Source organism: Oryzias latipes, chromosome 19 (genome assembly GCF_053564925.1).
Source record: "Oryzias latipes strain Hd-rR chromosome 19, Olatipes_Hd-rR_3.1".
NCBI lineage: Eukaryota > Metazoa > Chordata > Actinopteri > Beloniformes > Adrianichthyidae > Oryzias > Oryzias latipes.
Window position 1 is genome coordinate 9,473,959 of NC_136255.1, and position 15,342 is coordinate 9,489,300.

General features: G+C 42.8%; 1 protein-coding gene across 6 annotated transcripts in view; it reads right to left on the bottom strand.

Annotated features, from left to right (window-relative positions):
- The window catches only part of LOC101170259 (formin-2), a 54,634-nt gene extending 41,769 nt beyond the window's left edge, over window positions 1-12,865 (bottom strand). For 5 of the 6 annotated variants that reach the window (XM_078937765.1, XM_078937766.1, XM_023949327.2 and 2 more), the window contains exons 1-2: window positions 11,120-12,865; window positions 8,161-8,402 (exon numbers count right to left, since the gene is read on the bottom strand). In XM_078937765.1, coding sequence (XP_078793891.1) covers window positions 8,161-8,402; window positions 11,120-12,519 — 1,642 coding nt within the window. In that variant the 5' untranslated portion in view covers window positions 12,520-12,865. The remainder of the gene's footprint in view (window positions 1-8,160; window positions 8,403-11,119) is intronic. The other variant, XM_023949329.2, reaches the window with a different exon arrangement.
- Window positions 12,866-15,342: the final 2,477 nt, after the last annotated feature.

Consider the following 15,342-nt stretch of genomic DNA (forward strand, 5'->3'; position numbering starts at 1 on the left):
TGTCTGCCCCTACATCCTGAGTGTAGAGACATCTTCTCATTTACGTGTGACACCCAGTACATGCGTTACACACGTTTTCAATGGGGGTTCGCACTCTGCCCAGGACTTTTCAATCAGGTATTAAGGGAGGTGCTTTCTGAATGTCCCCTGCTAGCCAACGTTGATCTCATCCAGTATGTGGATGAAATTCTGCTAACAGCTGAAACAGTTGATGCATGTTTAGATGCCAAAGGCGTAATTCTTAGCCATATAGCGGCCACATGGTGTAAAGTTCGCAAAACTGTTGTGATTTGTGTGTGTTTTGATTTCTTTGGAAATCTGGGCACAGTGAAGGGCAGTACATCTTCACAATGAGGCTGGCTTGTCAGAGACGTCAGCAGATTTTCTGCTTCCTCTAACCCCAGGTTGTCCTGATTTATATTATCCTCCTTGTCCTCCTGATCTGCAGCAGTTCCATCCTCTCTAGGCGGCTTCTTTTTCTAACTCCTCAAAACCTCCTGTCTGTTCTGGTTCCTCTTCCACAGAATCTAGTTGTTGCAGAATCTAGGGCACCGGTTTTCTGAAAGGATTTTCCTTTCCCTTCCCCTCCTTTGCTTTCTTTCCCATATTCTTCTCATCTCTGATGGAACCAGCTGACCCAAGCAGCTGCATCATCAGTTATCTGTCTTCCTCACCTTTTTCAGGTATTTATGGGATAATTGAGTTGTGCCCTTAGGGAAGGATGACTCTCCTTACAAACCCCCCACAGGTGGCACTTTTCTTTGTTGGGGGATTTCAGCATTTGTGAGTTCATACGTTTTTAGGTGTTTTGTGGAATGCCTTTTCAGGCTTGAGGTGAGTTGGGCCAGGTGTGATTATGTCTGTTGTGATTTCATGTTTTGTGTCTGTTGCTATTTTGTTTGTTCGCTTGGTTTCGTTTTTGTTTGTTTGTTTGTTGGTTTACTCGTGGTGCACCTCCTTTCCTCTACCATTGACAGCCGGGACCCAAAGGGAATGATGACCTTGTTCGCAGCAGGGGGTCCTGGTTTGATGGTGGAGGAGGGTGAGAGGGATTCGGTGGCAGTGTGTTTGTGATGTTTTGTATTTCTGGTGCTTTGTTTGTGTGTGTTGATATTGTGGGTGGTACTTCTTCTTTTAGGTTTGCATTTGTGTTTTGGATCTCTTAGGGGATCCAAACAGGGGTAGTGTGGAGGTGAACAGGGGCTCCAAAATATTTTCTATGATCTTTTCACTATGCACTAAAGGGGTTCTAGTATATTTTCTATGTTCTTTTTTATCATGCATTTAATGGACATATCCATGTAGAGTATATTGTATTTCAGAAAGCAAGATTAAACTACCCTGACTTTAACCCTGAACTCTGGCTGAGGTCCGCCTGAACTTGCTTAGTCTGGGTATGTCTGTTCCAAAAGACCGGATATGAGTTTGCGTAATTACGCTCGACTTGGTTACCCTGGGTTAACGCGCATGCACGGCCAGTACATAAAGGCATTCTTAATGGAGCGCCGATATGCCGAGTCAACATGGAAACGGGTAGAGAAAAAAAGAGAGCGCTATACTCCAGTGAGACTGAGGCGGAGATTTTAATTACGGCATATGAAGAGTATACTCCCATCAAAAAATTCATACGGCAGCAGCAGCAAAAGAAAGACTTTCTGCTTGAAGAAAAATAACGGACAGAGTAAACGCATGAGTTTCTGATCTTATTTCCAATTACATTGTTGTATATATATACACAACTTGTGAAATTTAAATGAAGTGATTCAATTGGTAACAAGTGAGTTAAATTTATTCAACCTAATTTCATATGTCTATCCAACTCAGTTGATTATAGAACTCAAATTTACATATTTATCTTCCTAAATATCATATTACTCCAATTCAATTAAATGTTTTTCCATATTAATTTATTGTACTTCATGAACTCTCATATGTCTAAGTTAGAGGCTGCAGATTTACTCATTTTTATAAAATAAAAATAAATGATAGTGTGATTTTACAATTACAATTATACAATGCCTTTACTTATTACTACTCTGACTGTCATTTCAGTTAACATACCATATTGATGCACTAGGGGTGCTAAATAAACGCATCATCTTCTCCCTGCCTCTCACTCATGGTTCAGAAAGAATTAAACCTAACAGGGTAAAATAACTCGGCAAAACACAGTAAAACAGCTACAATTAAACATATTTAGACAAAAACCCACACTTGTACCCAAATCCGTCCAGACAGGCAAAAGGGAATGGTATCCCACAATTCCTCGTGCTGCCGATCTAACAACAGCATCACAGTTACACCTACTTAATTGAATTAATTTGAATGAAAGTAAAATAAATGTCTGATAACTATGTGTTATTTTAAAGTTGACTGAACTAAAAAAAAGTATTTATCTTAACTGAAGTAAATAATTTAAGTTTATCTATAAAACATCCATACGTGCTCTTATCACCCTCTCATGGTGGAAAAAGTATTATCTGAGAATTTATTAGTAGAACCAACACAATTAAATAGTGGAAACCCGTTCCACCCAATTTTTTTTGTTGAATTTGCATGTTTTTATTGTGTTGTCCCAACACAAATCCTTTCAGTTAGACCTACACAATTTATTTGAGTTGAATATGCATTTCTTTGTTGTGTTGTCTCGACACAATTTTGGTCAGTCAGATCTACACTATTTTTTTGAGTAGAATTTGCATTAATTTGTTGTGTTGTCCTAACACAAATCATTTCAGTTAGAGCTACACAATTAAATAGTGGAAACTCGTTCCACCCAATCTTTTTGGGTTGAATTTGCATTTTTTCTTTGAGTTGTCCCAACACAAATAATTTCAGTTAGACTGACCTTTTTTTTTAGTAGAATTCATTTTTTTGTTGTGTACACAATTTCTAATAAGCTGATACTATTAAAATGTTTTGCACCTACATGACTGTTATTTCAATAATTTCATTGTTGAACTTACAAATCTGATAAACAATTTTTTACATTAAGAAGCCAAAATAAATATTCAAAAATGCAAAGGACACACTATTACATTGCACATTTATTTAAGGCGCGTATTTAATGCTTCATATCTTCCTGTTATCTTCTTATTGACACAGGTTAATAGAACACAAAAACGTCCAACTTTTGTTGTGATTTTTTTTTTTTTTTTTTTGTTTTTCTTTGTCACAAAAATGTGTTTTATTTGATGATAAATACTGTGAAATTTTTCAGTCAGTGCACGTGGTAACATCGGCTGGGAGACAGACCACTAAAGGCCTGTTCACACCGGGACGAATTTCGCCGGCGATTTTCGCCGACGTTTAACGCCTCGTGACTAAACAAAGGGCAGCAATGAGAGTGTGCACACCAACGCGAAAAAACGCCACGCGGCAAAGCGTCAAAAAAAAAAAAGGCCTCGGGTTCGTTTTTTTTTTTCGACGCGTCGCGTCGAAATCTATTCGACCAATGAGAATGCCGCTTTTGCACACGTGTCTGGAGCTTCTGAAGTTACAGTAAAACACAACTTGGGGGCGCTCAAACACAAAACTGCCTTGCTGAGCACACATACCAGCGAAGAAGATAGACGCCAAGTAGCGTCTACACTGCCGCAAAGAAATAATGACGGACATTCTAAAATATCCCCTTACCAAGTACCAGTTGGAGCTACTGATGCTTGAAATATTCATGTTTTCTTTGTATTATTCTGACAAGCGCGTAAATACTTGCTCTCTTCTTCTGAGTGAAAAGCGACTTTAAGAATCGTAAAGTTGCGCAGCGCCACCTTGTGTACAGGAGTATTTCTGTTTACATTAAGCGCCATCTAATGTCAGGGAATGAAATTGCATGTTCGCTCGGCTCACCGTCAGCGAAAATCGCCTGGGTGTGAACACAAAAAACGTGGCGAAAAACGCTGGCGAATAACGCCTGGCGAATATTCGTCCCGGTGTGTACGGGCCTTAACTCTGGTGTGCATGTGGAAAGGTCGTAGAAGGATTAATTAAATCTGTGCATTATTTTTTCATTCGTTTTTCAACTTAAAATCAAAAACAAATCATTTGTTGATTTTCCCATCTATATATTAATTTGAAAACTGTAGCTAATGTTAACTGAAAGTTATGCATGCGCAAAAAGAACCCAATTGGGTTATTTCTGCAGGTTAAGATGGCAGCTCTACAAGGGAATACAGATTTATGTGCATTATAAATCAACAATTATTATTTACCCTTAAGGTCAAAATTTTTTGTAATTGCAGGTTCTTTTAAAAAAGCATATTTTTCCTGGCATGCTGCATAAGCCTGATTGGTTTGTAAAGGATGTCTTGGGGATTGTAAGAGGAGCCGTGATTCCTGCTTGAAGTGTCGGGCTGATGACCTGAAAACAACATCTATGAAGGATTGCATCAAACACGTGTACAACTACAAACGAGTGAATGTTCCATTGATTAAAACTGCAGTTTAAAATGTTCATATTAGACTTGCTTTACTTAGGAGTTTCTTGCCTCCTTGTTTACCATTTTGAGTTTTTAAGAGCTTTATTAACAAAGTTGGTGTTGAAATTTTCGAAGCTGTTTCCCTACTGGTGTGATTGTCTAATCCCCCCTGGTTGTCCCCACCTGCGATTCCCTCCCTCGTGTCTTAGATTGTCTGAGTCTTCCTTTTTCCTGTGCCAGTGTGTTGGTCTTATCCCGTGCAACAGCAAAAGCCTTTACCTGAGAATAAAAGCTCTAAACTCTGCATCTGAGTCCAGCCCTGAATTCTGTCCTGACAGTACACACTGGCCAGTATGGACCCAGCAGAGAACAGTCAACTCACAGCCATATTGTGAAGCTTGGAAGCCCACCTTTCCCAGCAGGAGGACTTCAAGATGGCTCTGGCATCCCTTATGGTAGAGCTCGCCACCCAAGTTCGGGAACTCCATCTGTGCCAACCCCGGACCTTCACCACACCGGAATTCTCCTCATCAGCTCCTCCTTCCACCATGCCTGCCAGGAGACTGGAGAATAAGAGCGCCCTGCCAGAACTTCACTCTGGGGAGCCAGGATTGTGTAAGGAATCTCTAACGGATTGCTCGATTCATTTTGAAAACTTGTCTTTGTGTCTGATAGAGCAAGGATTGCCTTTATGATCGCGCACCTGTCATGGAGGGCTCATGGGCATGGCAGAATGGGCTTGCAACTCTTGTCTTCTCTCTGCTCATCCCTCACTGCCTTCCAAGCTGCCCTACAGACCAAATTTGATCAGGAATCAACCAGCCGAGAGAAAGCGTGAGAACTCACCGATATAAGAGAAGGTGAAAAAACCGTGTGTGAATTCGCCATTCATTTCTGCCCCACACAGAGCATCACGCCCATAGAGGTAACTCACCACGGCAACCTCACAGTACTCATATAATGCTACATACACACTGCAGGGCTTAATGCTCAATTCCGATTTTTTTGAAAAAATCTGATTATTTTGAAAGGCCGTTCAGATTTCCAATTAAATCTGAACTTTTGTGATCTCCTGTGTGACCGTGAAATGACCCAGAATTGACCTGCAAGCGCAGAAGAGTACTCAACGGTGAATGACGTCACTCGTTGTTTGCGAAAGTAGCTAACGTTAACAATGGATGTCAACAACAGTGTTGTCAACAGCTGAGCTCTTTTTGCTTTAATAAATTTATTTACACGAAGGAGCCAGCACAATAATAATCTTCTCATTTTAAGAAGGCAATGGACCCAGTGTTGTGGAATGGGGATGTTTATGTGCTGCGGCCGCGTGCGTGTAAGAGAGACGAAAAGAGCCCGTGCAGCGAGGTAGAGAATGGGGGGGGGGGCAGTGGGGGCGCGCATTCATGTCGTGTGTTACGGAGGAAGGAGAATGGTAATAAAAAATGTTTTCCCCCAGAATGAATGCTATGGACTCTTTATGAACCCGTTATGGAGAATCCTGGAGAATCTAAGGGTCCGAACGGGGAAGTGAACCCGGAGAAAGATCCGCCTTCGATCCCGAGCGCTTCTGACCACGGTCGGAAAGGGAGAAAAAACAGTCATCGCGAGGAAGGTTCAACACCACGCTCGGTCATTTCGCTGGAAATATTTTCAAAAACCACCTGGTTGTGATAAGAGCCCCCGAGTTTGGCCTGAATAGAGCTGTCACCCCAAATATTAATCAAATCGGTGACCTCGCGTCCCTTCCACTGACTTGTCTCAGCAGCATCGTCCGCCGTGGTTGATGTTTTTGTTCTCGTTCCCACTTACTTCAATGTAGAATTATGAAGTTTGTAGCGTATCGATGACGTACGGGTCGGATTCATGTGGCCTGGCCGGTCAGACGGTGGTCGCATTTCAAAAGATCGGATCTGTGTCATTCAGACTGTCATGAAAAGATCAGATACAGGTCGCATAGGGGCAAAAAAATCAGAATTGGGTCATTTCAGCCTGCGGTGTGAATGTAGCCATAGACTCAGGCGCTGAGGACAATTTGATGGATTGGGAGCTGGCTAATAGATTTGTATGGAAAACACAACTTCTAGAAAAACCTATCCAGGTCAGCGCTCTTAATGAAAAAGAGCTGTTCACCATAACTTACATTTCTGAACCTCTCCAGCTATCTATAGATGAATACAGAGAAATCATGAACTTCTACTCATTCAGATGCCCCTTTAAGACTCTGGTCCTGGGTTACCCATGGTTGTGCAAATATAGCAAATATAGCCCCCAGGTTAACTAGAGTACCGGAAAGATTCTGGGATGGGACCAGAATTTGACAAACACCGTCATCACATCCCCATTTGGAAACAACCCAAGAGTAAAGTTATCCCCACAGCTGTTCAAAGCACAGTGAAATGGTTTAATCTTCGTCAATAAACAAAAAACCGACACAAAAGAAGATGTATTTGTTTATCAGATGTCAATCAAGCATAACAGTCCCAGGAAATACCAAGAATTTGATGTAATCAGCAGCGCATTTTCACAGACTGCGAAGACAAATTCTTAGTGAGCAGACGGTGAAGTTGAAGAGCAAGTTGAGGAAGGTGGTCAAACTTTGCAACAACCACCACCAAGGCAGAGATTCTTGTATCCGTAACGGAGATCTTTCAGCCCTCGCCCCCCACCATCTGGGGCCCACCTGTTCCCGAGAAGACCAAATAGTATGGGGAGGCAACAGACAATCAAGGCCAGTAACGGCGCAGACAAAGAAGCTCTGAGTATTCCGCCTCGAAAAATGATGCAGAGAAGTCTACATCAGAGACTGGAACCCCACCTCAGACCTCGCAACAGACGGACCGAACGATCTCTTTACAGCTTAGCGAACCCTTGGACTGGGAGTGGTATTGTTCTGAGGAGTGGCAACGGGTTCCTGAACGGTCCTGTGGTCCTCGATCGTCTGGTGTCGGTTGTGCACTTTTGGTCAAGGCCTTGTCACTTCCTGCCCTGGTGTGTTTCCCTACTGGTGTCATTGTCTAAGCCTCCTTGATTGTTTCCACCCATCATTCCCTCCCTAATATCTTAAATAGCCTGAGTCACCTTTTTCTCCCTGCCAGTGTGTTAGTCTTATCCCTTGCCACAGCAAAAGCAGTTATATGAGAATAACATGCTAGAGGGGGGGGGGTCGCACGCGGGGGAAAACAATGAACAGGTAGAGAGGCAGGGGAGGGGCTTAGACTCACCGCTTATGATTCCAGACCCAACAAGCTAACAGCTGTTTCCTAGTAAAAAATAGTTTTCATAAATAAAATTAATATACTCTATTGGGTTTACTGGATTTAAGGAAAAAAATAAAAATAGAAACGAGTCTGCATCAAAGTGACTTTGTTTCCATCATCTCCCTCATGTTTACTCTGTGTGTTTGACACCCAGAGTTAGACAGAAAAGTCTATTCAAGGTTGTGGGAAATGGAGAAAAGATCAAAGGAAACATCACGCTCATAAATAATTAAAATAAATACATAAATATCCTGACAGCATTTTGAATAAATACAAGTATTGCTAAATGGACTATCGCGATTAATCGGCAAAACAATTTTTTCTAACACCTCTAGTGTTGTGGCTCCCTGTGCTTTCATTTCGGTGGTAAACAGATCCAATTGGCTCTTTGGGTGGGAAAGGTTGCCGACCCCTGGACTAGAACAAGTGAGTCAGTGAATTGTAAGAGGTCAACTTACCCCAGCCCCAGCCTGCGGTATAGTCACCTGAAAAGATGTCCTGGAAGCTGCATACAGACGCCTGACTGCAGGAGGATCTCCTGGTGGCACAGATCGGCTGACTACCTCCTCCTCCGTAGCCCAGCAGATGCTCTCCAGAGCTGCCTCCTATTTCCTCTCCACTGTTCAGCCTCTTCTCCAGCTCCTCCGTCCAGTCAGCAGAGTGACTTAGAGGCCCAGCGAGGCTCCTGGAGCGCTGTCTTCGGTATTGGGGACCTTCAGCCGTCGTCCTGTGGGTTCAGCTGAACATGAGCTTTTTATCGGCTTTGCTCTTTGTTTACAGAAATCTTTACATCAGAATGAAATCTTTTCAATATTGTACCTCAATAAGATTGTGTTCATGTTTCAAAATAGAGACATTTAGAACCTTCTCTTAATTTTATGTACTTTAAAGCATGTGGTTAGTATCTACCTTCTTCAAGGCCCGGCGCAATTTAGAGACACAGCCCTAATCCCCCAGTCACACAAACACTCACAGAAACATTGAAACTCACACATGTGTTCACACTCTAACATTCACACACAATTCAATGCATTCACACTCTAACATTCACAGCATTGACTATATATGAGAACTAGACTCCCCCTTAACATTCCAAACAGGAATGATCTGCTGGATTCAAGAAGCCAAAATCCCATGGACTTCCATAGAGAAATAATATGCTATTACCCAGTCATATTTAGCAGAATAACCATTCTTGCTCTGATACATTTTAGCATGATCTTGCGCATCCTAATATTTTTTTATTACATTTCTTTCTTTACACCATGGTCCAGGTGAATACTCAATTCTGACTGACTGCTGGGTGATTTACGACATCTGAAAAAAAAAGTTGTGGTCACATAGCCCGAATGTTCTATATCGCTGCTGTAACTACTTTAAACAAACATTTACTTCATCATCTGAACAAAAACAAGCGGTGAGAGGTAAATTTTGTCTCTGAAATGATGCTTTGTTTGACCTATCGTGACTATTAGCATATTGCTATACTTTACCGCTGCAGTCGAGGTCGGAGCTGGCTCAGCAGCGCGTTGTAATGACACCACAAATCCACACCACGTCAAATAGACCGCTTTATGCAAAAAGGTGATCTAAACCGAAAAATCCACACTAATAAAGTACTAAAAATTGATTGAATACTTATAAGTGACCATGGTATAAGCGGGATAATGCCCTTTGAAGTGTGCATTATCAGAAATTGGACTGATAATGCACGAAGAGAACTGAACCATCCACTTTGCGTTGGACAGCTCAGGCTTCCACGGCGTGCATTTCTGTTATAATATGTTTCGTCGGGCATTATCCCTTACTTATTGCAAGTTTTTCAGGTTATAAACTGGCCAATCAGATGCCTTAATAAAAGTATGTGTGGCCCACTGGGCCCCCCCTCGAACGTTCATAGCATTTGATTGACAGATTCCAGCTTTCACTGGAAGGGGTGTGGACTTCCAACAAGCTCAGTCCTAATTAGCGACAGTAGTTGCCATTGAACATTGATTCAGACAGACTTGGACCAATCACTGCATCTGAATGAATTGACTTCATTTCGTTGGAGCTGGAAGTAAGGCATTTTTGATGGGTGATGTCACACTCAGTCCAGTCTTATTCAGTTCATGAATCACACACATTCTCATACATACAGTACATTATCACATTGTCACTCACAGAGATTCCTACACACATACATTTGGACTGTAACATACAAACACATTCTTACACAATCTCTGGCACATGTTCAAACACACAATCACATTTACACACACAATTTCGCACACTTTCATACACTAGTATCAACACACCTTCCCACAAAAACTTGTACGAATGCATGTACTCATGCAAACACATACATACACACATACACATTTGCACACTAGCACTTCATAGGTGGTCGACCTCTGATCAGAAGATTGCAGGTTCAATTCTTGCCTTACCCGGCCATACGTCGAAGTGTCCTTGCCTATGCTGAAAATTTGGCGCCAGTCTTCGGCACCGGAGCCACCATTAGTGTGTGGATGTGTGTAAATGGGTGAATAGGACTGTGACTGTAAACTTCAAGGAAGGTAGGAAAGCACTATACAGGTAAACTGCATTTACATATTCACACACAAACTACCATACACGTTCAAAAACACCCTCACACATTAATTTGCACATTCACACACTGATGGAGATGGAGCTGCCATGCAAGAGTGTCCACCCTGTGACTATAAAGCTGTGAGGTCAAATACATACCAAAAAAAATGGAACCCAATGCCACTCATTGGATTGGGGGTGTTAAACCACCATATGGTGTTAATTATCTTGCCCAAGGACAGATGAAGAGCAGAAGTTGACTACTTTACAGCTTAAGATCTCCTAATGTCACAGGAGCGGAGAATTCTTTGGAAGCTTTATATAAGGGAAGCTGGGTGGGGTCTGTCAGTGGCCAGTTGTTAACATCCAGATTTGTCTGGATGTTTGACCTCAGCTGCGACAGGCTTTTAGCATTGTGCTTCATAAATTCAAAAGAAAGGAAGGTTCCCACACCCCATCCATAGACCCCCTGCAGTTTACCTGCTAACCAAACATTGGTTGCTGTCTGTCTGAGTTGGAAGTACTGTCAGGATTCCATGTTTTACTTTTTCACAGCTTTAACACAATTGTATCCCCTCACCTCCCCTCACCTTGTATCCCCTCACCTATGAAGGATAAGGGAACACATCCTTTGTTCATTTCTGTCATGTTTCTAATATCATAAATATTCTGTCACAGAATAAGAAAGGAACTGCATTTTCAATAAAATGTTTGCACTTTAAAATTCAAATAAATGAATGACTGGACCTTTTTTCCAATTTACGGATCTGCTGAGCTAAATTACAACAACCTAATATAATTACAAGTGCAGTGTGGACTTTGGAGCTGTGAGGATATTGTGTTGGTATGAAAAAAAGAGGGGACAAGAGGTACCTGTGCAGGTGATGGTGAGCTCTGCGGGGGAACAGGGGGCTGTGCGAGGGTGACAGACCTGGGGAGCTGAGCTGCCTCGTGGTGGTCTTGATGTAGGAGGGAAATATCTGCGGATAAGGTTTCACCACATGGATTGGAGAGTGAGTGGACCTGAGGATGCTTTTAGCTGATTTGGGGCTCTGTTGAGGAGCAGTTGTGTACTGCTGCTCAGATATGGGGGAGTCCGCGTGGACAGCTGTGGGCTGTATGGGTTCAGAGCTGATGCTGGGACCATCCTTCAGGAACTTGGCACTGGTCGTAGAGGCCAGTTGACCACCCTCTTCCTTGAACACGGAGGTAGAGTTTACTCCGCCCAATGGTTCAGGACTTCTACTGCTGTCCACAGAAGGGGGGCTAATGTCTGCCTCCACATCTGGCTCCTCCTGGAGAGTTTCATGTCTCGCTTTTTGTTCACCTTCTGTACTCCCACACAGATCATCTGGGAGGCTGTTGGGAAAGGTTGCCATGGTGAAGGGGGTGACTGGGGTAACCATGGAGATGTCTGTGAGACTGGCATCTGTCATCTTATTGTCGCCCCCCTCAGCTAGCAGGTGTGGCTCTGTGGGTGGGTCTGAGTTTCTGAGCTCAGTTCCTGCCTCCAGGAATGACAGGGCATCAGAGCCCAGCTCCAACTCAATGTTCAAGTCAAGCACCTCCAGTGAAGTTGGCTGCATGTTCCACTGCTCCTTCCTCCCCTCACCTGTCCCTAAGCTCCCTCCTGGTGTCTCCACCACGGACTGGGAACCCCCATGCTGCTGATGCTGCAGCCTGATGGCAAGCTGGATGTCTGAGAGCAAGTCCTCATGCTCTGCAGCAGAGTGGAAGCTGTATATGTCGGTGTCAGAGCCCGAACTGCCCCCTTTGGGACCCCCCTCCTCGATGGGAGAGGTGACTGCCTCCTGCAGCATTTCTCGCCTGGCTCCATCCCCCCTCCCAGGATCTTGTTTTTTCTTGCTCTCAGACAGCGCAGTGTCAGTGTCTGACTGTTCCAGCTCGTCAGCAGACAGCTCAGGCGTCTTAGTGTCTTCATCATGCTGAGAGTCCAAAACGTTCTCCTTTGACCCCCCCACTGAGGAGGACGGGTTCGCTTTTCCCCTCAGGTCCGCTTTCCTTTTCCGAATGGAAAACACGGAGGACTTGGATTCAGAATTGTTTTTCCTTTTACCTAGTCCAGTGCCATGAATGGCCCCCCCTCCGCCCATGCTGCCTGCTCCTTTTCCTCCATGCTTTCTGTGGAATTTCTTCCCCCCCTTCTTGGTCACCTCCCCTCCTCCTTCTCTCCAACCTTCATCCAATGACGGGTAGCTTCCGTTACCTGATGCCGCTGCAGCCTTCCTCTGCTTTGCCTCCTGGTTGCCCATGTAGGCTGACAGCTGCCGCTTTAGCTGCTCAAATCATGCCTGGGGCGCTCGTCTTGTCTGGGTGTCTTAGAGGGTGATGGCTGTGGTTGGTGTGGCTGTGGCGCTGTGGGCTGAGACTCCTGATGGAGTAGGACCTTCTGTTTGTTTTTCAGGATCTGCTGTGCGACAGTCTTCCTTGCTGTCTTCCAGTGACGAAGGCAGTGATGATGATGCACCATCCCCCCTCCTACCCTCCCCCAAAACCCTCCATCTGCTAAAAGGGGTGACGCAGGCACTGTGCGCACACTGGTCCTCTGAAAGGGGGCAGATTAGAAGTAGCTGAGAGGTTGCCAGCATCTCAGCTGCAGCTGTGGGGGGCAGAGCCAGCACAACCTCTTCTTTGTTGGAGTTGAAAGCCTGTCTGTTGCAAATCATGCACCATGCTGACCACATTTCCCACAATCCCCAGATTCTTTGCCTACATTTCCCATGATCCTCAAAACAGGTTGCTCTGTTTTTTTCTGCATGAATACAGAGGTTCACATGTTTGCTTTCATTGCTCTTAAGCACATTTGCACTTTGATCTTGAGCCCCACCCAAACGAAAGCCATCACTCACTCACAAATTTTTAAGTGGTGGAGCTTCACTAAAATTCACAACTAAATCAGAGTTTCACACTTCATCTTTCACACAATTTCAGAAACTTAAAATTCTCACTTTTTATTACATTTAAATTTTATTTTTTACTATCAAAACACTTCACAGCCTTAGACCAATAATAATGAGTCCTACAAGTTGAGGAAGTTTTCTTTTTGCAAACACAATTCAACTTACTAACTTACTCAATGCATTTTGAAGTATATTTAAAATACATTTTAAAATTATGTTTTGAAGGGCTTGTGCCATTGATTTTGAGCTTTTTTGTGTATTATAATGTTAATTCCTCACAAAAAGAAACCCCACAGCAGTATTTTGAATTATCCTCTTAAAACCTGTGCTTTGAGCACCAGTCCCTGTACACTGTCAGAAAAAAGGGTACGGTTGGGGTCTGTTTGTGAACACTTAGGGTACAAATGGTGAATTTGTACCCTCAGTGAGTCATAGTTACACCTTAGGGTACTCATATGTACCATTTAAGGATAAAAAAGGGGATGTTTCCAACTGTTTGGACCATTTATTCCACATACAACGGTACAATCACTTGTGTGACAAAAGTGGTAATTCAAAGTGTATGAAACGTCACCCAAAATCATTTAATGAGTTGTTGGTTATTTGGAAAAGATGCACAAAATAACCAAATATATTTAAGAGCCCACACATCTTTAATGACTAGTTCTGAACAGTACACAAGCACATTATATTGTATTGATTATGCAGAGCATCAAGATAATAACTCTTAAACATGAATTAGTGTGAGCCTGTATTTCTTTTAACTTATATAAGAGCTGTTTTAAGATTCGCTTTTAATTTAGAGCAAAAGCACAATGTAGACAAAATTATTTGACGTTTATTTAACCTTATATGGTGTACCTTAACTTGGCCTAAGTTCAAGAACGCATCTTCACAGCAGGCATTCTTTAAATTCATGTCGTCGTGCGCGCAAAGAATAAGAGAAGATTGTGAACGACGGTTATTCGACATCATGGCTGTCTCACTTCAGACATTGTCGACGGAGGATCTTCTTGAAAAACTAGAAGAAGCTGGAATACATGTCACTGAAGACGAAGCACAGAAATTCAGAGGTAAGTTTAGTTTTAAGTACTGTGAAAATCATCTGAAACGTTAGCTAACACTAGACCTGTGAAAACGTTACCTGTGGGGCGTGAGGGACACTTTTCTTCGAAAACACTGACCTGACGAAACCAATCCATTCTTATTACATTTTAACGTTTATTGTTATTATTATAATTACAATTATTTATCCAGAAATTAAGATAGCTTTTCGCATAACTTATACTCTTTCGCATAACTTATAGGTTAACGTACTCAGACGCTGACAAAACAGAAGTGAAGCGGTCATAGAATCTGTTCAAACATGTCGAGTTTTGTGCTAATCAGCTTTTACCACATATTTATGAATTCATTTTTATATAATTTTCTTACTAAGTTGCGCTAACGTAATTACGTGTTGAAGAACTTTTATATTACTTCTACATTATCTTATAATTAGATGTGGATTTTGCTTAAATATGTATGCTCATTATAGGCCTGTGTTTTAGGTCACTGAGTTTACCTTGCAGCTAGGAGGCACATGCAGCTTTGAAACCTGACGGAGCACACAGAATGAAGCAAGCTGGCCTTGAGGACCGGCTGGAGAATGATGCTATTCATAAGAAGGTTGCCTGACTTTTGTAAACCTATGTATCAAGAAAATAACTCCCTTCTTCTGTGAGAATTCCGGAGAGCCACCCCCCTCACGTTTCACACAAGATCTGTGGGAAGACGCATCCTTCAGACGTACCAGAGGAACGGGAGGGGCCGAAGCGAAGAGCATTAAGAACCCTGCGTGAGAAGCCCACCTTGTCCTTCCTTCCGCCCCTGGATGCCGCAGCGGTCAGACATGCGTCTTTTCCATGCAGCTGTGAATCTATAGGAGGACCCAGAGCTCTGTATTATTATTGTTGTTGATTGACTAGTTAATGGAATTATTGCTTGGCTGTAATAAATACCAACTCAGAGACAACGTTGGTTTTGAAAATCCGTTTATTCCGATCTCTCTGATTTTTGAACACGCACTGTAGGTTCGGGAGGATTTATTTACCTACAGTGTTCACTCTGGGGCGAGCGAACTCCTGTCCTGTTTTATTTTAACGACTCTCCCAGTCAGTCTGGAATTATATAATT